Raw genomic sequence first — 17418 nt, forward strand, 5'->3', positions numbered from 1 at the left:
ACTCCTTAGCAGATTGTTATAATATATGTGGAGTTAATATGCGAAGGAGGGAAGATGCATACCGATTGAGGATCGACGGATTTTTGGATCAGGGGAATAATTATCTGGTGATATCGGACAGATTCTTGTTTCATTGAATGAATTAATGAAGAAAGTAGCGTTAGAATGGCTTGCTTCATCAAATTCTCTTTGCTTGCTTGCTCCCACAGCTGTGGCAGTAGAGAGACTATTTGATCGGCGTACGGCGCAATCTGGTAAAAAAATTAGCATTTGAGATCCGTGCTTAATGTCTAAAAATCAACATACGTGATCTTCCATCTTAACCACGGCAACCCGAACTGTCCCGACAAGTGCCATTTTGGTTTCTGTAAGAGTTACTTCGCCTATCAGATCCATAAGGCTCTGAAGTATGGGCGTAGCATAGGGCAGGAACCGATCAACGCTGAATTCAAATGGCTCTAGCACATTTTTCAGTTGACGACCAGCCGTCACTCGGACCACTTGATCGTTAATGGGATCGCTTTTATTAAGTAGATGTTGAAAGATTTGGTAAATTGACGACATGTCTAACTCGTCAGCTTTCACGGGTACCCATTGACCAAGCAGTATTGCTATCCGTCGTCTAAGAAGGTTATACCCTGGCTGCTGAATTTGAACCTCCGGAATAAGGGTAGATGATAAAAAGGCATTGAAATCAAGCTGCTTCTCCAGGATGGCGGCCCCAAGGCCGACAGCTGAATAGAGGGAATCCTTCAGCAGAACCTCTTGATTTTGGGGACCTAGAGGATGTTAAAAAAGAGAAAGAAAGAAAGAAAATAGCACACGATAAAAGCCAAATGGGGAGTAGACTTACTGGCATAGGAGTAAAAGACGTGCAGGAGTTTGGGGACGAGGAGTTGTTTGAAGTGGATAAGGAGGTCGAGAAATACTTTGTCGGAACAAGAACGGATAGAAAAGTCGTACGCGTCTGTGATCTCGTCTTCACGCTTCTCCCATTCTTCGGGATCTTCCCCCCACTGCCGCAGGTCACTTGCCCGAAAGACAAAGAAGCGGGTGATAAGGAGCTCCATGACTTGAACTACGAATTCGTGTGTCAGTAGTTGGGACTTGATAAGCTCAATGGATTGGCTTCTCTCCTCTTTATCCCGGGCATGAAGGTATTTAAACGTGTGTGTTGGGTAGAATGCCATTTTTATACATGAGCGAAGGATAAGCAAGCCCTTGAGCGCGATACTTTCTAGGAATGGAGTTTCTTCGTCATCAGCGTCGCCATCAGTTCCAATTTTGGCTCGAGACATGTCACTTGGGTTGTAGTGTTTGGCAAGCTCAACAACAAGACCCCAGTAAGATCGGGTAAGGTCGACGCAGCCAGGAAATAAGGCAAATGCTGCTGGGTGGGTCTTGGCCATCTCCAAATGAAGTTTGGATAGCTGTATTATGTGTCTTTCAAGTAGCCTTGTGACATTTGGTGCCAATTCGGAGGACTTCCGTTCCAGCAACGAATAGAAATTCCCGACATGAGCAAGTGATAAGGTCCAAAACTGCTGGACGTCGCTGTCTCTGTTTGGGTTCTCGAAAGCCGTAACTATTAACCGGCGCAAAGTCTTCAACGTGATGAGGCTTTCATCGAAAGATTCCAAAGCTCCGCCCTCGTCGTCACCACCAACTTCTAAAAAGGTACCCCATTTACGGACCTTTTCGACATAAATGTTGGCAAGAATGTGGAATATCTCCGGCGCAATGGCATAGAGGTTCCTTTTAATTCTTTGCAATCTCACCGTGGAGAGTTCTTTGGTTATATGTAAAAGGATAAGGAGGGTACGTGGAAGCTGCAAAGGATTGCTACCGGGCTGGCAGGCGGCGCGAAGCAATGTAAGCACTGATATAATCGCATCAGGCCTGGAGGTAACGAAGATTAGATACCGGTGAAGCTTGAATGAAACTGAAAAGAGGGTGCTCTTCTTACCATTCTGACGGGAATTCCAAACGCACTATCTTCGCAAGCATCAGGGCATTGTGAAGAGCAAGTTTGGTATCAGGTTCGACAGCACCAGCCTCAAGGGCCCGTGATCTGATCTGCAGTTTCTCTCCTGCCTTGATAGCACTTGAATAATTGTCCACAATCAGTACCAGTATGTAATATCCTTTGGAGAGAATACCACAAACGAGAGGAGGAACAAAGCATACTTTGGGGCCGTTTTCCTCCAGTATTTATCAACGCCGTTTTTCAGCTGTATAATCGACAGGTAACGGACTTCATTTGGTAGGGAGAAATCGACGAAGATATCCTGGAATTACATGTTTAGTGTCCGTCCTTCCGCCTGCCCGAAGATATGGGGACGAATTTAAAAGGCATACCTGTAGCAGTGAAAAATAATTCGGCTGTTTCTCCCAATTTTGAAGCTGTTGTCCACCTGCTACAACCTGTTGTTGAGTGTTGCCCGCAGCGTTCACAAGGGTGTTAAAAACGTTCTGACGAGTTAAGGGGTTGGTTTCCCCAGGCAATTCGACTGCTGACGCCATGGCGAGCTGAGGACTCGAGCGGGCTACTGTTTGGTCAAATTTCAAGAGAGCTCTAGAGGCAGCAAATATCTTAACAATTTCATAGATGTACTCCGTATTTGGGGATAGAATTATTGTCCAATCCCAACCATTTTGCTCTGTTAATGTTACCCGCACTGCGTTTGGTTAGCACTTGTTCTTAGTTAAATGGGCAGGGGAATCAGAAAGCAGTGATTTTGGCAATTCTCGAGGTAAAGAACTGCATTCTTCATTAACTTTTTATTTGAAATGTCCGTGCTGTTAGTGACATCCTGCAGACTTGTTTAGTTATGAAACGCAAATTGTGATTATTTACGTGATACCGTGTACAGAGTCTTTAGGGTCACCCCTCTAATATATCACGTGAGCGTTCGACCTCGGCTTGCTCTCGCGCATCGGGTAGGGATGCCAATATTACAATCATTTGCTTCCTTCAACTCCACGGCAAAATCCTCGCACTTGAAATAATTCCCTATCTTTGTGCAGGATATGGGAAATATGGGATTTCCAGCAATATAACCCAAGAATGACCGCACGATGACCTCAACAAATTTTGCTGCAGCGCAGGAGCGCATTCTGGAACGCCGCCGTCTCCGTGAAGCCGAAGCTCGAGGCCGACTCCCCGAACAAAGTGCCCGTCTTCCTGCAGCTATCGAAAGACTTCCTTATCCGCTTTCTCGAGTGTCCGATGCTGGTGTCATATTATGGGATACGATAAAGGGGAGGGAAGGGACGAAACCGGCGTTTCGGGTTGGCCAGGTCGATGCGGAGTTGCTGGATGAGGAGCTCCTGACCCTACTCAAAGGTCAGGTTGGGGAGGGATTAAAATATTTCGGAGTAAGTCTGTGGAATCCTTTTCTTGCGTTCGCAATGATATATCTTATTATGGTGCAGGTCTAACAATGTTGTTTTCCTTCTCAGAGCCACATTAAAGAGGATTGGACACACGAGATACAGTTTGCGTTGCGGGCTATTCTCTTCAAGCTCTCTGTATGGGATCACAATGCCTCGTATGGTGCAGCTCTACAAAACCTCAAATATACAGATAGCCGGCAAAAGGGACCAACTCTTTCGGATCCGACGAAATGGCAAAAGGCACTATATGGCCTTTACACGGTTGGAGGTCGCTATATATGGGATAAATGGGAGAGTTGGCTGATTGACCAGGAGGGTGGATATAATGAGGTATGAATAAATTGGAATTCCAGGATTATTTAGTGTTCCAAAGTCGCGAAAGATGCAAAAGCCAATTCTAATAGATTATCTACATTTAGCCCTCGCCGCAAATACGCCTTTTATCCAGAATCACAAACACCATCTCAACCACACACTCGATAGCAAGCTTCGTTTCGTTTCTCGTTTTTCTCACCAATGGTCGCTATAGAACGCTAATCGATCGCCTGCTACGTATGCGCCTAGCACCCCCCTCTACCCAAGTCAGTCGCGAAGTGTCCTTCGAGTATCTGAATAGACAACTCGTCTGGCACGCGTTTACGGAGTTCCTCTTATTCCTTCTCCCTCTTGTTGGAATCGGGCGCTGGAGACGTTGGATCTCCCGAGCCTGGAGGAAAACAATGTTATCGCTTCGAACAGCTGACGAAGGAGATGACGAGCAGGTCAAGGCCCAGGGGGAGCTCGCCTTTTTACCAGAAAGAGCATGTCCAATCTGCTACCAGGAGCAGAACCCAGCAGCTAGGTCGGAAAACGATGTGCTGGGCGCCTCGGGGGGTTCGGGGGGCATAATAGGTTCGGCACAAACGGATGTTGTCAACCCCTACGAGACGATGCCGTGTGGATGTATATACTGTTTTGTCTGTATTGCGGAGAAGCTCGAAGCAGAAGAGGGCGAGGGCTGGATTTGTCTTCGATGCGGGGAGATCGTGAAGAAATGTAAGCCGTGGAACGGTGATGTTCTTGAGGACATATTGCCTTCGCATTCATCAACGACAGGTGGGAAGAATGTGGGATTTGCGGCCATTCCAGATCATGATAATGATAATGAAGCCGAGGCAGACGCAGAAGCCAGGGCTCATGGTCAAGCTCATGTTGTCGAAAATAACGATGGTGTCTTCACTGATGGTGATGATAGTATGCATGAGTCTAATCAGTGGTCTGCGGTTGAGAAGGATATAACGGATGACACGAGTGTCGAGTCTGACAGTGAGGATATCAAGTAAACAGGGATCAGGACGTACAGCTGCAGGGAATGCGCCCGTCCAGTCTGCTGTCTCGTACGCGGCGGATGTATGTCCAACGAGATCACCTCCATTTGGCTTACCCTACATGCCCCTTTATAACCCCCGCCCTTCCCCCCCGGGGATTTTGGACTACGGTTTACTGTCGACTTTATTTCCATTCTCTGCCCTGCATTAGGATTCTCCCCGCCTATCCTCCATTCATGTTCCTCCTCCTCCATTTACTTTCATTTTGATGTGCAGAGAAACGGATTTATCTTGGTTAACCGGCGTTTCCCACTTCAAACATATTCATGTCTATATTACATGTATTTATATCTTTGGCATATCGTTACACCCATGCGGATTACAACACTCTGCCGCAGATGTTATCTATACGGATTGCGAGGTTTACACAGATATCAGGCCTTATATATATCATCTGAGCTACCCACATGGCTACTGTTCAAAAGCATCGTCAACCTTGTGATTTCTATTTTATTTTAAGTGGAAGAATAAGGGTAAAATAACGGGTAAGGGGGCTGAGATACATTGTGATACGGCTCTTATTATGTTTTGGGGTTCGTTACGCCCCCAACTGGCCTGTCGAACCCCAGGGAATTTGGACCGCTCACTTAAGGATCGGATTTCTACTCCAGACGATGATAGTATGCAAATTACTTTTTCTTCTCTGTGTGGTTAACAACGCTTGGTTAATGTGATGGTGTCGATGCGGCCCATTTGTTGATCTCCAAGGGCGGTGAATTATACTAAACCGTCTGAGAAACTGTCGAACTGTCATTGTTTATTTGCAAGGTGGAGTCGTTAACTACGCTGTGGTCCTAGATATAAATACCGTGGTTGGATGGATCATGCGATCGGCCGTTTAATAAAGTTAGGGTTACGTTGGGCCGATCCGCTGCTGCGGGGACTTTCGACAATTGGACCGCTGCGAGCTGTGACAATGCCGCCAGAATAGGCGGTTGGAGGTTGGCGTGAAGGCTGAAGCGCCTTGTCGAGTCCATGGATAAGCACCACGGATCTCGGGTCTGTTGACGTTTCGTAGTTCTAATTATACCGCTCGACGTTTCAATATCCATGGCCAGGAACTGCATGGGAGCCCCGTCCACGATCAGTTATCAGACGCGATGGATTCTTCAGCAAAATCCCGTTGTTCACTAAATATTTTGCCAGAAAAGACTGAGGAATGTGAATAACACGGTTCATGTCGGTCTCCCCCACACGAACGGTGCCGGAGCCCTTCAATTAGCCATATATCTTGGCTGCTGTAAAGGGATTCAGAAAGACTACAAGGCTGCGCAACTTGGCTGAAGAACAATCAAACAAGGCTGGAAAATGTATGGTTACGGTCCTGCAAATTTTGCCGGCTATTCCAGTTCTAGCATATCCTCCTCTTCTAGAGAAATTCAATGTGCCAGATGATGCAGGGGGCTGAAAAAGGAAAAGAAAAAGAAACAAGCCAGAAACCACATCCAGAGGATTTATTCCAGAATCGAATCCGAGCCAACTTTACAGTCGCGTGGATCCTTGTAACTTACTCTCCAGTGTCCAGTCGAAAACCCTATCTTCTGCATCCGTTTATTGATGTCACGCTCCTCATAAGCACATTGTGGTCTGCCGAACTCCACGTTGAATGATATGAGGATTTCAAGCCACCACGTACGAAAGGGGAAATAGGTCTAATTGTGGAATTCAAGCAATTACATTCTGCCATTTCATCCATCTTGAAAAGCAACAAAACTGAATGGAGGTGATTGGGGAATCTCCCTCTTGTGAAAGGGGGCGAATCTAGATATTTTAAAGAGAAGGAGAGGGAGCCTTGAGTGAACGTGGCGCAGATGGAAAAGAGAATGGGCGCACTGGCGGAGGGAAATTTGGATATAAAAACCTCACTCTCGTCTCTCGAAATGGAGTATCTTTTTGCTGTTCGAGAGACAGAGCGCAGAAGCATTCAAGCAAAGACTGAACAAATCTTTCTACACTCACTTCACCCCGTATCAAGAAGCCAGTCCGTCCCCGCTTTGCAACTTCCAATATGCGCACTTCATTTTTTTTCTCTACAGTCCTCGCAGTCTTGGGCCTTGCCCAAGATGGCTTTGCTCTGCCAACGTCGTCAACATCGCTCTCGACCTCTCACTCAGTCCTGGAGAAACGAGGCTTGAAAGAGTGCGATAGCGACCGTGACTACAGTGGACCCTACCGTGACGGGCAGGGTGTGTACGTGGACTCGGACAAGGTTACCCACCCGTACAAGTTTCCGAAAGTGCGCAAATGCTGGCACGATTATTATGCCGTTGAAGCGAGTGTGTGGTATGCACAAAACTGCCCAGCCCTCACCCCTCCCCCCTTACCGTCCTTCTTGTTGCAAGATTAAACAAAATCTAACAATTTCCCGAATCCAGGAAGCAACCCTGGGTCAAATCCTCCGGCAATATCTACTGCACCGGCACCCAAACCTGCGCCGCAGCGCACCTGAACGGCACCCAAGTCTGTCAAACCCGCAGCCAGAGCGTCAGTGTGTCAATGGGTCTTAAAATCGACGCTGCCGTCTCCAAGGGCATTGTTCCCGGGTTAAGTTTCGGCGTGGAATTTTCATCCTCCATCGAAAACTCGCAATGCTATAGCGCATCATCCACGACGACATGCACGTGGAATGACAAGGCGTGTCATACGGTGTGGACGCAGCAGCAGATGGTGCGCACAAGGGGTTATGAGAGGAAGAGATGCAATTGGGGAAATGGGGATGTGACGGAGTGCATGAGATCGTGGGAACAGAATACCCCGACGACTTATACGGATTACGGGTGTGGGAGTAAGTGTACTGATACCAATTATTGTGGGAACAAGAATGGGAAGCCGTGTTAGAAGCACTTAGCTGTATAGCAGGGTTCAGGGGTTGATAAGGGGAAAGGCCTTGTATATGAGGTATAATAAGGGGGATGAAGGATTTTGGATGATGAACATGTTGTGCAAATTGATGTACATCAGCTAAGAAACTACGTTATCTGATGATAAGGATTAAAAAACGGCTAAATTCCACTGCCGAGAATAGTGTAAAGAGCATTAAATAAACTAAGACTTCCACCTAAAACCAGGATGCCGCCAGTCAAGGTCCTGAATTTGTCTTTGACTAAGCCCACCAAGTTTTTCTTCCACATTTACCTTATCCCTCTTCTTATTATCCACCCTCATCCAAATCAACAAAGCAATGGACCAAATCAGCATCGTTGACGATGTAGCGAGATTGAGTCCGTTGCCAATATGATAGTCTGGGGAGTCGAATGGTAAGAATGACCAGGTCGATATCAAGCCGCCGATATTCCCAAACATAACATTTGTGCCAATTGCGGAGGATTTAGCCGTGTCGGAAACCACGTTTGCGGCAACATGAGCATTGCAAAGGGCACCGAATGAAAAGGCTCCGCTGGCTATGATGAACGTTGCACCGTATCTGACGTTCGGGTCGTTACTGGCGAGGAACATTACGTAGCCAACCATCATCAATGGAGCGCTGATGATGAAGAATATCAAGCGTCGGTTATATTTCCAGCTGAGAAAGGGGAAAAGAACGGTAAAAAAGCCACCAATGACGTAAGGGGGGACTGTGTGAAGTTGCTGAGAAACGACGCTGTGTTTGGGGTAGATTGTTCTGACGACTGTGGGGGCGAAGAATGCAAGTCCTTGAACGGTAATGTTATCTAGGAGGAATATGAAAGAAGTGACCAAGGTGACAGGACCGAAGATCCCACGGAGCGTCTTGGGAGCGTCAAGTTTGTCTAATACTTCAGTAGCACCGATACGCTCTGATTTGACGCGAGCTATGGCAAGGTCCTTCTCCTCCTGGGTAAGCCAAATAGCGGTAGCCGGCCGGTCGGTCAGGGTAAAGAAGCCAATCACGGATAGTCCACATGTAATAATACCCTCGATTGCAAATATCATCCTCCACTCATGAAGGCCACCAAAATTGGGCAATTTCAGAATAGCGGACGCAAGAAGACCACCAAAGGCCCCCGCAAGGGGAGCCATGACAATATATAGAGATAGACGAAATGCCAGTTCTCCCTTTCGGTACCATCTGGACAGATAATATGCGATACCCGGCATCATCCCGGCCTCGAAAATCCCAAGGACAAAACGCACACCGCAGACTTGGTGGATATTGTGGACGAATGCGGTGGCTACGGAGACGAGCCCAAACGAAAGCGACAGAGCCGGGATGAACCATCCAGGGCCAATCCATTTGCAGGCCATGTTGGAAGGGATTTCGAAAACGATGTAGGAGACGTAGAAAACTGAGAGAACGGTGTTGTAGTCATAGTTTTTCAGTTTGAGATCCCTCTCCAGGCCAGCAAGCCTCGCATTTCCTAACAAGAAAACATGCACTGTAAGAAAGGCGTTTTGGAATGTATGAATTAAACAGAAGAAGTTTCATACCAATGTTTGCGCGGTCAATGAAGCAGAAAAGGTAGAGAAGAGAGACCGTGGGGACGATAAACAAATCGATCTTCCAGAGAAGTCTGGCTTCAGCAGCTGGGTCAAATTGGACAAGCGGACGCCCATAACTGATTGATATCTTGTAAGTATAAAAGAAACGAGCAGAGGGAGCCTGACTGCAAATTAAGTAGACAGTGTATATTTACAGGTCAGTAGCAGTATGGCCCCTCTCTGCTACCTCGTGGGCTTTTCCCTTGTGGATAGGTTCAGTTTGAGGGACTATCCCCCTTTTTTCATCGTAGTGCGGAGACGAGATGTCGTCATTGTTCTGATCGTTGGTGCCCATTTAGTTTGGGTAGCAGGTCCGCTGCCAAAGAAACAAACAGATTAGAGAATATGGAGGCGAAATGAAAAATAAAAACTAATGGTTTAAGAGTTTAGTCACTGCGTTGCAACAGAATTGGAAAAAGAACATCCGTCAAAATCAATGAGAAGAAGACCTGTTATATACATACAATGATTCCTCAAAGGCGAATATTCTCTAATGCAGCTCCAACAGATCTCCATACCCACAGAGGCTAATCCCGAGTCTCCAAGAGTATGGGGTATGCGGGGACGCTTTGGAGTTGATTCGGGACAGAAGAGCGGCAGCTTCAAAGTGCCAGGGGGTTGCCGCAAATCAATACGAGGCAACTCCGTACCAACGGACTCGGAACAGGGAAAAGTACGAAGGTTTGTTGGAAATGTCGAGCTTTCACTTTGTCAGCCCGCTGATCCCAGAGTCGTACGCGATGGACCTTTTTTCAGCTGAAAAATATCTCGAGTGAAGCCATGGTCATGATTGGCTAGCGGTTGATTGACCAAAAAAATGTTCCTTTTGGCGGCCCAGAGTGCGTTTCCTTTACCGGGAGTGGTTTCCAGCGCTTATTTTCGAGGCGTGAATCCTTGAGTATCAGTGGTCACCATGAGAAGTCGTCTAGACTTCCGGAAATAAGACAGCTTGGGATAGTCATATTGGGCCATCGATTTGATCCGATATCGATAACTACCAGACGGAGTGCAACTTTTGAACAGATATCCAATTTTCCACTAGCTACCTGTTTAAGAGGGTGTTCTTCCCCGACATTGCCATTGATATGGATCATGACTTGCAACGCAGAGTTGCATCCGGAATCATTTGCCCCGCGACGTGTAACTAGTTATACCACCTGCTGACATTAGCAGGTCTCCTCTGATTCCCCGTCAATCTCGCTCTCCAATAAAGCGCTGCAAGTATCAGGCCAACCCGGAACGTCTGAAGCCCTCGAGGGCAAGGAAGCAGACAAGTAGTTATGGGTTTTTTTCTTTTTTTTTTTTTTTTTTTTTTTTTTTTTTTTTTTTTTTTTTTTTGCGCACGATTGGTGTCTGGAGGATTGATTGGCATAGAGGTCAATCACCGACATTGGCCAATTAACATTGGCTGTTGCGAAATTTGAAGTATCAGCCTTGTCGCTGAGGTAGCTCAACAGGGCAGTTTGATATACTGTCCAATCGGGTATGTTCAGATGTTGCTTATTTTCATTCAATGCTCCTGGTGATAACAGCCGTATGAAAAAAGTTGGCTCTGCTCTGCTCTGGTCCAATGGCGAGGCAGATATTCACGCTTACTAACAAAGCTCTGTTTTCCAGAGATGAGTCCAGGTTTCTTCTCGCCGGGTGGAAGTGAGGGGTGAAATGGGGACAGAGGGATATATCTATGAATATACAAGATCCCAGGTTATTTTACTCTTCTTCTATATAGTTACATAGTTACGGATAACTAACCCGGTAGGCAGTTATAAAATCTTCAGAGCAATCTTCAGAGCCAGTTAACTCCATTAACTAGTTAGTTATCCTCGTGACTCGAGCCCAAACCCGCGCGAAAGAGGTCTTCCTCTCATCAGGATCGAGAACACTCAACAGGTAATTGGCATAATCATTATTATACTCCCTCACGAAATTCAATTGTTTTCGCAAAATCGCCATTTTTTTGGGGGTGGGTTTTTCGCATGAATCCATTCCTTCCCCGCGGCGCAAAGATCAACCAACACACCCCTCCGAACACCCCAAAGTCTATATGCAGTGATTTTCTTTTCTTTTCTGGCTCTCATTTTGTGGCATTACAATGAATCCCGAAGAGAAAGTCGACGGCTTCGAAGAGCCCCGATACATCCAATTCCCTTGCCTGCCGGACGATGCGACTCGGGATGGAAAGCCGGTGTTGAATAAATATTCTACATTTCTTACAAAGGACCATGATTTCCCTGGAGCGCAGGTATGGTATTCACTTAATCGACTTTTTACTCTGTGGCCCCTTCTCTAGTTTTAATCCTGCGATCAATTGGTTAATTGTAGTATTTTGGGTATCTGCGTTTTCTCTTGCTTCGACGGGTGCTGACAGTGTTTCTTATCTTCTTCGATGGATAGGCGATGTTATATGGCGCGGGGGTTCCGGATCGTGAGAGCATGAAAAATAGCCCCCAGGTCGGTATTGCGACGGTATGGTGGGAAGGGAATGCCTGTAATATGCACCTTTTGGATCTGGGGAAGACGGTCAAAAAAGCCATCACGGATCAGGGGATGCTGGGCTGGCAATATAACACCATTGGTGTCTCCGATGCTATTTCCATGGGTAGTGAAGGTATATCCGCGGCTCCTGTCCCGTGTTGGACTCACTTTTTATTTTTCACTTCTCATCAATTGGACCTAACTTTGTGGATTCTTAAGGTATGCGATACTCCCTCCAATCTCGGGAGATCATTGCAGACAGCATCGAGACAGTAGTAGGTGCTCAATATCATGATGCCTGCATTGCGATTCCGGGTTGCGACAAGAACATGCCAGGCTGCGTCATGGGTATGGCCAGACATAACAGACCGTCTTTGATGATATACGGCGGGACAATTCAGGTCGGGTACTCCAAGTTACTCCGCAGGCGAATCAACGTCTCCACTTGCTACGAAGCAGCTGGCGCGTACGCTTACAACACCTTAACCCAACCCGACGACGGCGGAGACCGTTCGAGGACGAAAGATGAAATCATGGAAGACATTGAGCGAAATGCCTGTCCCAGCGCCGGCGCATGCGCGGGAATGTACACAGCAAACACGCTGGCTACCGCGATTGAGTCAATGGGTTTGACTCTGCCAGGCTCCTCGTCCACTCCAGCTACGGTGCCTGCCAAGATGCGCGAGTGCGTAAAAGCAGCGGACGCGATCAGAATATGTATGGAGAAGAACATTAGGCCGCGAGATCTACTTACGAAACGCTCCGTAGAGAATGCGCTGGTCATAACCATGGCACTGGGCGGGAGCACGAACAGCGTCGTTCACCTGATCGCGATGGCCAGAACGGCCGGGGTTGAGTTAACACTCGATGATTTCCAGCGTGTGAGCGACAAAATCCCGTTTATTGCTGACTTGGCACCTAGTGGGAAATACTACATGGCAGACCTTTATGAAATTGGCGGGATTCCATCTGTGCAGAAGCTGCTGATTGCCGCAGGCTTGATGGACGGTGACATCCCCACAGTCACTGGCAAAACGCTAGCAGAGAACATCCAATCTTTCCCCTCCCTCCCACAGGACCAGGCCATCATCCACCCGCTAGCCAACCCCATCAAGAGCACGGGCCATATACAAATATTGAAAGGCAACCTCGCCCCTGGCGGCGCCGTAGCCAAAATCACAGGCAAAGAAGGCACAAAATTCACCGGCAAAGCCCTCGTTTTCAACAAAGAACACGAGCTTGACGAAGCGCTTAACAAGGGCCTCATACCCCGTGGCGAAAACCTAGTGCTAATAGTTCGCTATGAGGGTCCGAAGGGTGGCCCCGGCATGCCCGAGCAGCTGAAGGCCAGCGCAGCGCTGATGGGCGCCAAACTGACGAATGTCGCGCTAATTACAGACGGGAGGTATTCGGGGGCCAGTCATGGGTTTATTGTCGGGCATATTGTGCCTGAGGCGGCGGTTGGGGGTCCCATTGCTGTTGTGCGGAATGGGGATATGATTACGATTGATGCGGAGAGAAATGAGATTAGTATGGCGGTTGGGGAGGAGGAGGTTGCGGAGAGGCTGAAGGAGTGGAGGCCGCCGAAGCCGCATGTGACTAGGGGGACGTTGGCGAAGTATGCGAGACTTGTTGGAGATGCGTCGCATGGGGCTATGACGGATATGTTTTGATGATGGAGTTTGGGAAATTAAGTTCTTTTTCTTTTTCGGTGAAAAAGTGATATATGTATCATTTTTAGTTTGTTTGCTATTTGGGAGAGACACAGTTATTTATATACACCCTTGCCCATTCTACTTGATTCTGCATCCCTTGGAGAGTATTGTAGCCCCTTACCTGAGCCTTCTTCAGGGGTATTCAGTGATACCTTTGGGGTATGATAATGATAGAATGAACTATAGGCGTTAACTACTTAAAAGATGACATCACCTTTTGCTGCCGGGTCCTTAGGACTTAGTTGCCTCTGATTGGCTATCCATATAAAGGCTCAACACTACCAAGCTTATCTAAGCTTATCCACCGCAAACTCTACGTGAGAACTGCCAAGCCTCTAACTTGAATAGGAACCTCCGCAATATCTTGTCTTTTGCGCCGATGACGTTGTGTTTATTCTTCTTATTGATTATTCACCGCAGCCCGGAAACCTCCTCAAATCATCTGCAGGCCACGCCCGTGTTTCCAACGCGCATTGCAACCCAGCGAGGTCTGTAGGAATCCCTTTCGATAGTTAATAATACCAGTGCACCCTAAGCTGATTTAGTAACAAACAGGGCTAGTGACTTTTATTCCGTTTGTAGCTCCAGAAGTGCCAGCTCACGATATTGTCTGAGCCTCACTCCGTACATACATGCGTACAGTCTGACCGTTTTGCCTTGCCGTCCGCCAAAAATTCCCATCTTCTCTTGTTCCACGCGCAGCTACCGGGCTGGGACGCTGCGAAATAACCATGACATAGAGACTATACGGGGGAAGGGAGTGTGTTTGCAGCGTCCATCGTCACTGCTACTGCTACTGCTACTGCTACTGCTTTGGTGGTCCGAACCATCATCCACACAGACCATAAATCAGGTGTTACCTGCCTTTCGCCCGCCTGGGTTTATCATCCGAATGTCTGCGTATACTCATATAAATAAATAATAAATAATAAATTAAAACAAAACAAGAGAAAGAAAATACAAGACAACCAGTCAAATCCCCCGCAAGACTTAACTTTTTTTTTTTTTTTTACCTCGTCAAAAACACTGCTGCTCTCCTTTTTTCATCATCCATGGTATGTCACAGGCCTTGCAACCCGTCCCTACAGCCGTCACTCCGCTGTTCTGATCCACAATTTGAAACACTCCAGCAAACCCTCCTCTGTTGACGATTCATCCAAGCACTCGCGCCTTCTGAGACTCGTCATTGGTTCGCTGTTGAAGCTTGACCGCTTGGCAACGTTGCTCGAACTGGTGCAACAAAACAACACCTAATTTTCCTGCAGCCATCAGCCCTGAAGTCGACTCTTCTCCCGCAACTTTATCGGTTTGGGCCGTAGGGAATCCCGGGGTTGGGAACGTGGGGTGTTTTCGAAAGCTCTAGTGCTCTAGGCCTTCTCTGTGATCGCAGTGGGGAAGTATGCATTATAAGAAGCAGATTTTTACCACCATTCAACTACCACGATGTCGAGGGAGATTTCATTCACTATAAATTCATCATCTCCTTCTCTGACGTCTTCCACCCCCCACTCTTCATCCGCTTCTCATTTATTCTCCTTTACTCTTTCATTCATCCAGCGCTCGTGGGATTACGTCGGACACTTTTTCCCGCGCCCACGTATTTTAGGATTTTGTCCTAATACGGCCCCTGGCAGTGAAATTGCGCCAAATGAATTGACAAATCCTTCTTACGCAACTTTGGGAATTCCTCTCGTTGTGACTATGGCAGGCTGTCTGCTATTGCTTCGCGCGTTTCGTCCCCGCAGGAATGGAAGAGATCAATCTCACGCCCTGTTGAACAACGAGCCAACAACGTCCAGTTTGGATGATGGGTCACATGAAGGTTCCAATTCCTCCACGAAGGGAAATGCGATTGATGTGCATGGCCGTTCGTCTGGCTCTCGAAGCGAACATCTCGAACGCAAGGGTAAGTCACGTCAATGTCTGGTTCTGAAAATTTCTCATTTCCACTCCTTTTCTATGTTCTTTTCGTTTGATATGGTACTGACTTAACTGACATTTGTTCAGGTGTGCATGATACTGACCCTGGACTGCTTAAAAAGCACTCCTCAAATATTTCATACACCACCCCAATTGCAACATATCCCTCCATCCGGACATTTGTCTATCCTCACCCTCATATTGACAAGCTCCCTACTGAACCATCGCCCTTGCCACTCTTGGTATTTATTCATGGACTCGGAGGATCCCTCGTCCAATTTCACCCTCTATTAACAAGCTTGATTACTATTGCCCCCTGTTTTGGTATCGATTTTCCGGGCTGCGGGCTGTCCTCGTTTTCTCCAAAATCCTGGACTCCATATTCAATTGAGGCTCTTGCTACTTTGGTCAATGTGGCAGTTGAACAACATCGCGACAAGGAAAGGGATCAAAAGGTTATCTTAGTTGCGCATAGTCTAGGATCTGCGATTTCAACATTGATTGCGTCTTCTAAATCTCCAGTTATATATTCGCTTCGGGAACATGTCATTGGTATTGTTGCCATATGCCCACCGGCTGGCCCTCCCCCGAAAGAAGAAACTCTAATGTTTCGCAGAATGCTTTACACACCAGATTTAATACTAAACCTTTTTAGAATTTGGGATAGACGAGGAGGAATCAACAGTCCCAGCGTTTTGAGATTTGTTGGGGAAGGTGCTGATATGGAGACGAGAAACATCCAGCTGCGGTTTAACCAGCATAGCAAGACTCCAGTGTGGAGGAGGATGGCGTGGGGAATCCTTCCCACGTATGACAACAACGGCGAAGCCATTGGAGGTTTACCTGGGAATCAAGTATGGGCTGGAGTGGATGTTCCACTCTTGCTCATAGCTGGAGAGGCTGACAAGGTAACGAAACCCGAAGAAGCCACCAAGATCCTTGGATATTTCAACACGGAGTGGGGACAGTCGACCGAATCAAGATTCCCTGAAAGCCAGCTCAAAGGACAGGATTTTGGCGATCAAGGCGGAAATACGATGCCTGATGCTCGACCTTCGCAGGCGAAATGCATGAATAGTGACGTTTCGAGCAGTGTTAATCCTTCTGGTATCCTGGAATCTGAAAGCGGTACAGGAGGCGGGAAACGGATTGTAAAAGCATATATTTTTCCTGCACCAGCCTCCCATGCACTTCTCTATGATCGAAGCACCTGTCGGACCCTTTCGGGGTTGATACAGGACTTTCTTGAAAAGCAAGTCGACCCTCGTCTTGGGTTGGGCTGGCAACTTCAGCATCTAACTACTTCTGGGAAATGGGACGTCAAGAACCTTGAAAAATGGAAAGCAACCAACCCTGTTTCGGACGTAATGGGCAATACTTTTGTTGCCATGAAAACCTTGCGTGAGGTTGATGAGAAACACACTCCAGTTTCATTTGCGCAACAGTGGAAGGGGAGAATCTATGCAGTCATCGATATCAGCCACGAGAGCCCCGTTTACGACCCCGCCCAACTTGAGAAGGGGGGGATCCAGTACCATAAGCTTCCAACCATCTCCAAGATACCTCCCACCATCGATGAGGTGAGAGACTTCGTCTCGCTAGCCAGCCGACTTGAGGAAGAAATATCCTCTGTATCTGGCAATCTTCCTGATGGAGCTCCGCGGCCCGTCATCGCAGTTCATTGTCATTATGGATTTAACAGGACTGGGTTTTTCGTTGCTTCATATCTGATTGAGAGGAAGGGGTTTCCGGTTCAAGAGGCTATAGATGAATTTGGGAAAGTTCGGTTTCCGGGGATCAAACATGAGCATTTTATTGATACCCTGTTTGCGCGATACTGTGTTGGTCTGAAAGGAGCTTCGGCTTCGAGTTTAGGGGGGTGATTGGTGTTGTGGCTGAGGAGTACCAAGGTCATTTGCTATGCTGTTTTCGTTATGGTCTCTTCATTGTTCTTTATCTGTTAAATTCGGCATTTTGTAGGGGCTCATAAGGATTGGGTTTGCGAGTCTTATCATTGGTTTTCTCCCTTTTCAATTGTTACAATATTGTTAGGTGGTGGTTTTACTTCAGGGTACGGTTTTGCCGTT

At 47.3% G+C, this 17418-nt stretch overlaps 8 protein-coding genes across 8 annotated transcripts; 5 read left to right on the forward strand and 3 right to left on the reverse strand.

Annotated features, from left to right (window-relative positions):
• Positions 1–5: 5 nt before the first annotated feature.
• PAAG_12092 (hypothetical protein) lies at positions 6–2523 on the reverse strand (the record flags this gene model as incomplete). Its single annotated transcript, XM_015847628.1, has 6 exons — positions 6–251; positions 307–779; positions 854–1899; positions 1967–2104; positions 2188–2288; positions 2359–2523. 6 exons carry the CDS (start codon positions 2521–2523, stop codon positions 6–8), a joined length of 2169 nt encoding a protein of 722 aa, XP_015702778.1.
• A 555-nt stretch (positions 2524–3078) lies between these two features.
• On the forward strand, positions 3079–4718 carry PAAG_05772 (peroxisomal biogenesis factor 2; the record flags this gene model as incomplete). Its single annotated transcript, XM_002792444.2, has 3 exons — positions 3079–3378; positions 3463–3726; positions 3816–4718. 3 exons carry the CDS (start codon positions 3079–3081, stop codon positions 4716–4718), a joined length of 1467 nt encoding a protein of 488 aa, XP_002792490.1.
• An 839-nt stretch (positions 4719–5557) lies between these two features.
• Positions 5558–5815, reverse strand: PAAG_05773 (hypothetical protein; the record flags this gene model as incomplete). Its single annotated transcript, XM_002792445.2, has 1 exon — positions 5558–5815. One exon carries the CDS (start codon positions 5813–5815, stop codon positions 5558–5560), a length of 258 nt encoding a protein of 85 aa, XP_002792491.2.
• A 956-nt stretch (positions 5816–6771) lies between these two features.
• Positions 6772–7601, forward strand: PAAG_05774 (hypothetical protein; the record flags this gene model as incomplete). The annotated part of the gene is made up of 2 exons (XM_002792446.1): positions 6772–7046; positions 7139–7601. 2 exons carry the CDS (start codon positions 6772–6774, stop codon positions 7599–7601), a joined length of 738 nt encoding a protein of 245 aa, XP_002792492.1.
• Positions 7602–7808: 207 nt separating this feature from the next.
• Positions 7809–9516, reverse strand: PAAG_05775 (hypothetical protein; the record flags this gene model as incomplete). The annotated part of the gene is made up of 3 exons (XM_015845678.1): positions 7809–9100; positions 9171–9298; positions 9377–9516. 3 exons carry the CDS (start codon positions 9514–9516, stop codon positions 7809–7811), a joined length of 1560 nt encoding a protein of 519 aa, XP_015699904.1.
• A 198-nt stretch (positions 9517–9714) lies between these two features.
• PAAG_12093 (hypothetical protein) lies at positions 9715–10499 on the forward strand (the record flags this gene model as incomplete). Its single annotated transcript, XM_015847629.1, has 2 exons — positions 9715–9954; positions 10395–10499. 2 exons carry the CDS (start codon positions 9715–9717, stop codon positions 10497–10499), a joined length of 345 nt encoding a protein of 114 aa, XP_015702779.1.
• An 814-nt stretch (positions 10500–11313) lies between these two features.
• On the forward strand, positions 11314–13369 carry PAAG_05776 (dihydroxy-acid dehydratase; the record flags this gene model as incomplete). Its single annotated transcript, XM_002792448.2, has 3 exons — positions 11314–11463; positions 11616–11829; positions 11916–13369. 3 exons carry the CDS (start codon positions 11314–11316, stop codon positions 13367–13369), a joined length of 1818 nt encoding a protein of 605 aa, XP_002792494.1.
• A 1743-nt stretch (positions 13370–15112) lies between these two features.
• PAAG_05777 (dual specificity phosphatase catalytic domain-containing protein) lies at positions 15113–17214 on the forward strand (the record flags this gene model as incomplete). Its single annotated transcript, XM_015845679.1, has 2 exons — positions 15113–15317; positions 15419–17214. The coding sequence occupies 2 exons, from the start codon at positions 15113–15115 to the stop codon at positions 17212–17214; spliced, it is 2001 nt and encodes a 666-aa protein (XP_015699905.1).
• Between the last annotated feature and the right edge of the window lie 204 nt (positions 17215–17418).

This window comes from Paracoccidioides lutzii (genome assembly GCF_000150705.2).
Source record: "Paracoccidioides lutzii Pb01 unplaced genomic scaffold supercont2.15, whole genome shotgun sequence".
Classification (NCBI taxonomy): domain Eukaryota; kingdom Fungi; phylum Ascomycota; class Eurotiomycetes; order Onygenales; family Ajellomycetaceae; genus Paracoccidioides; species Paracoccidioides lutzii.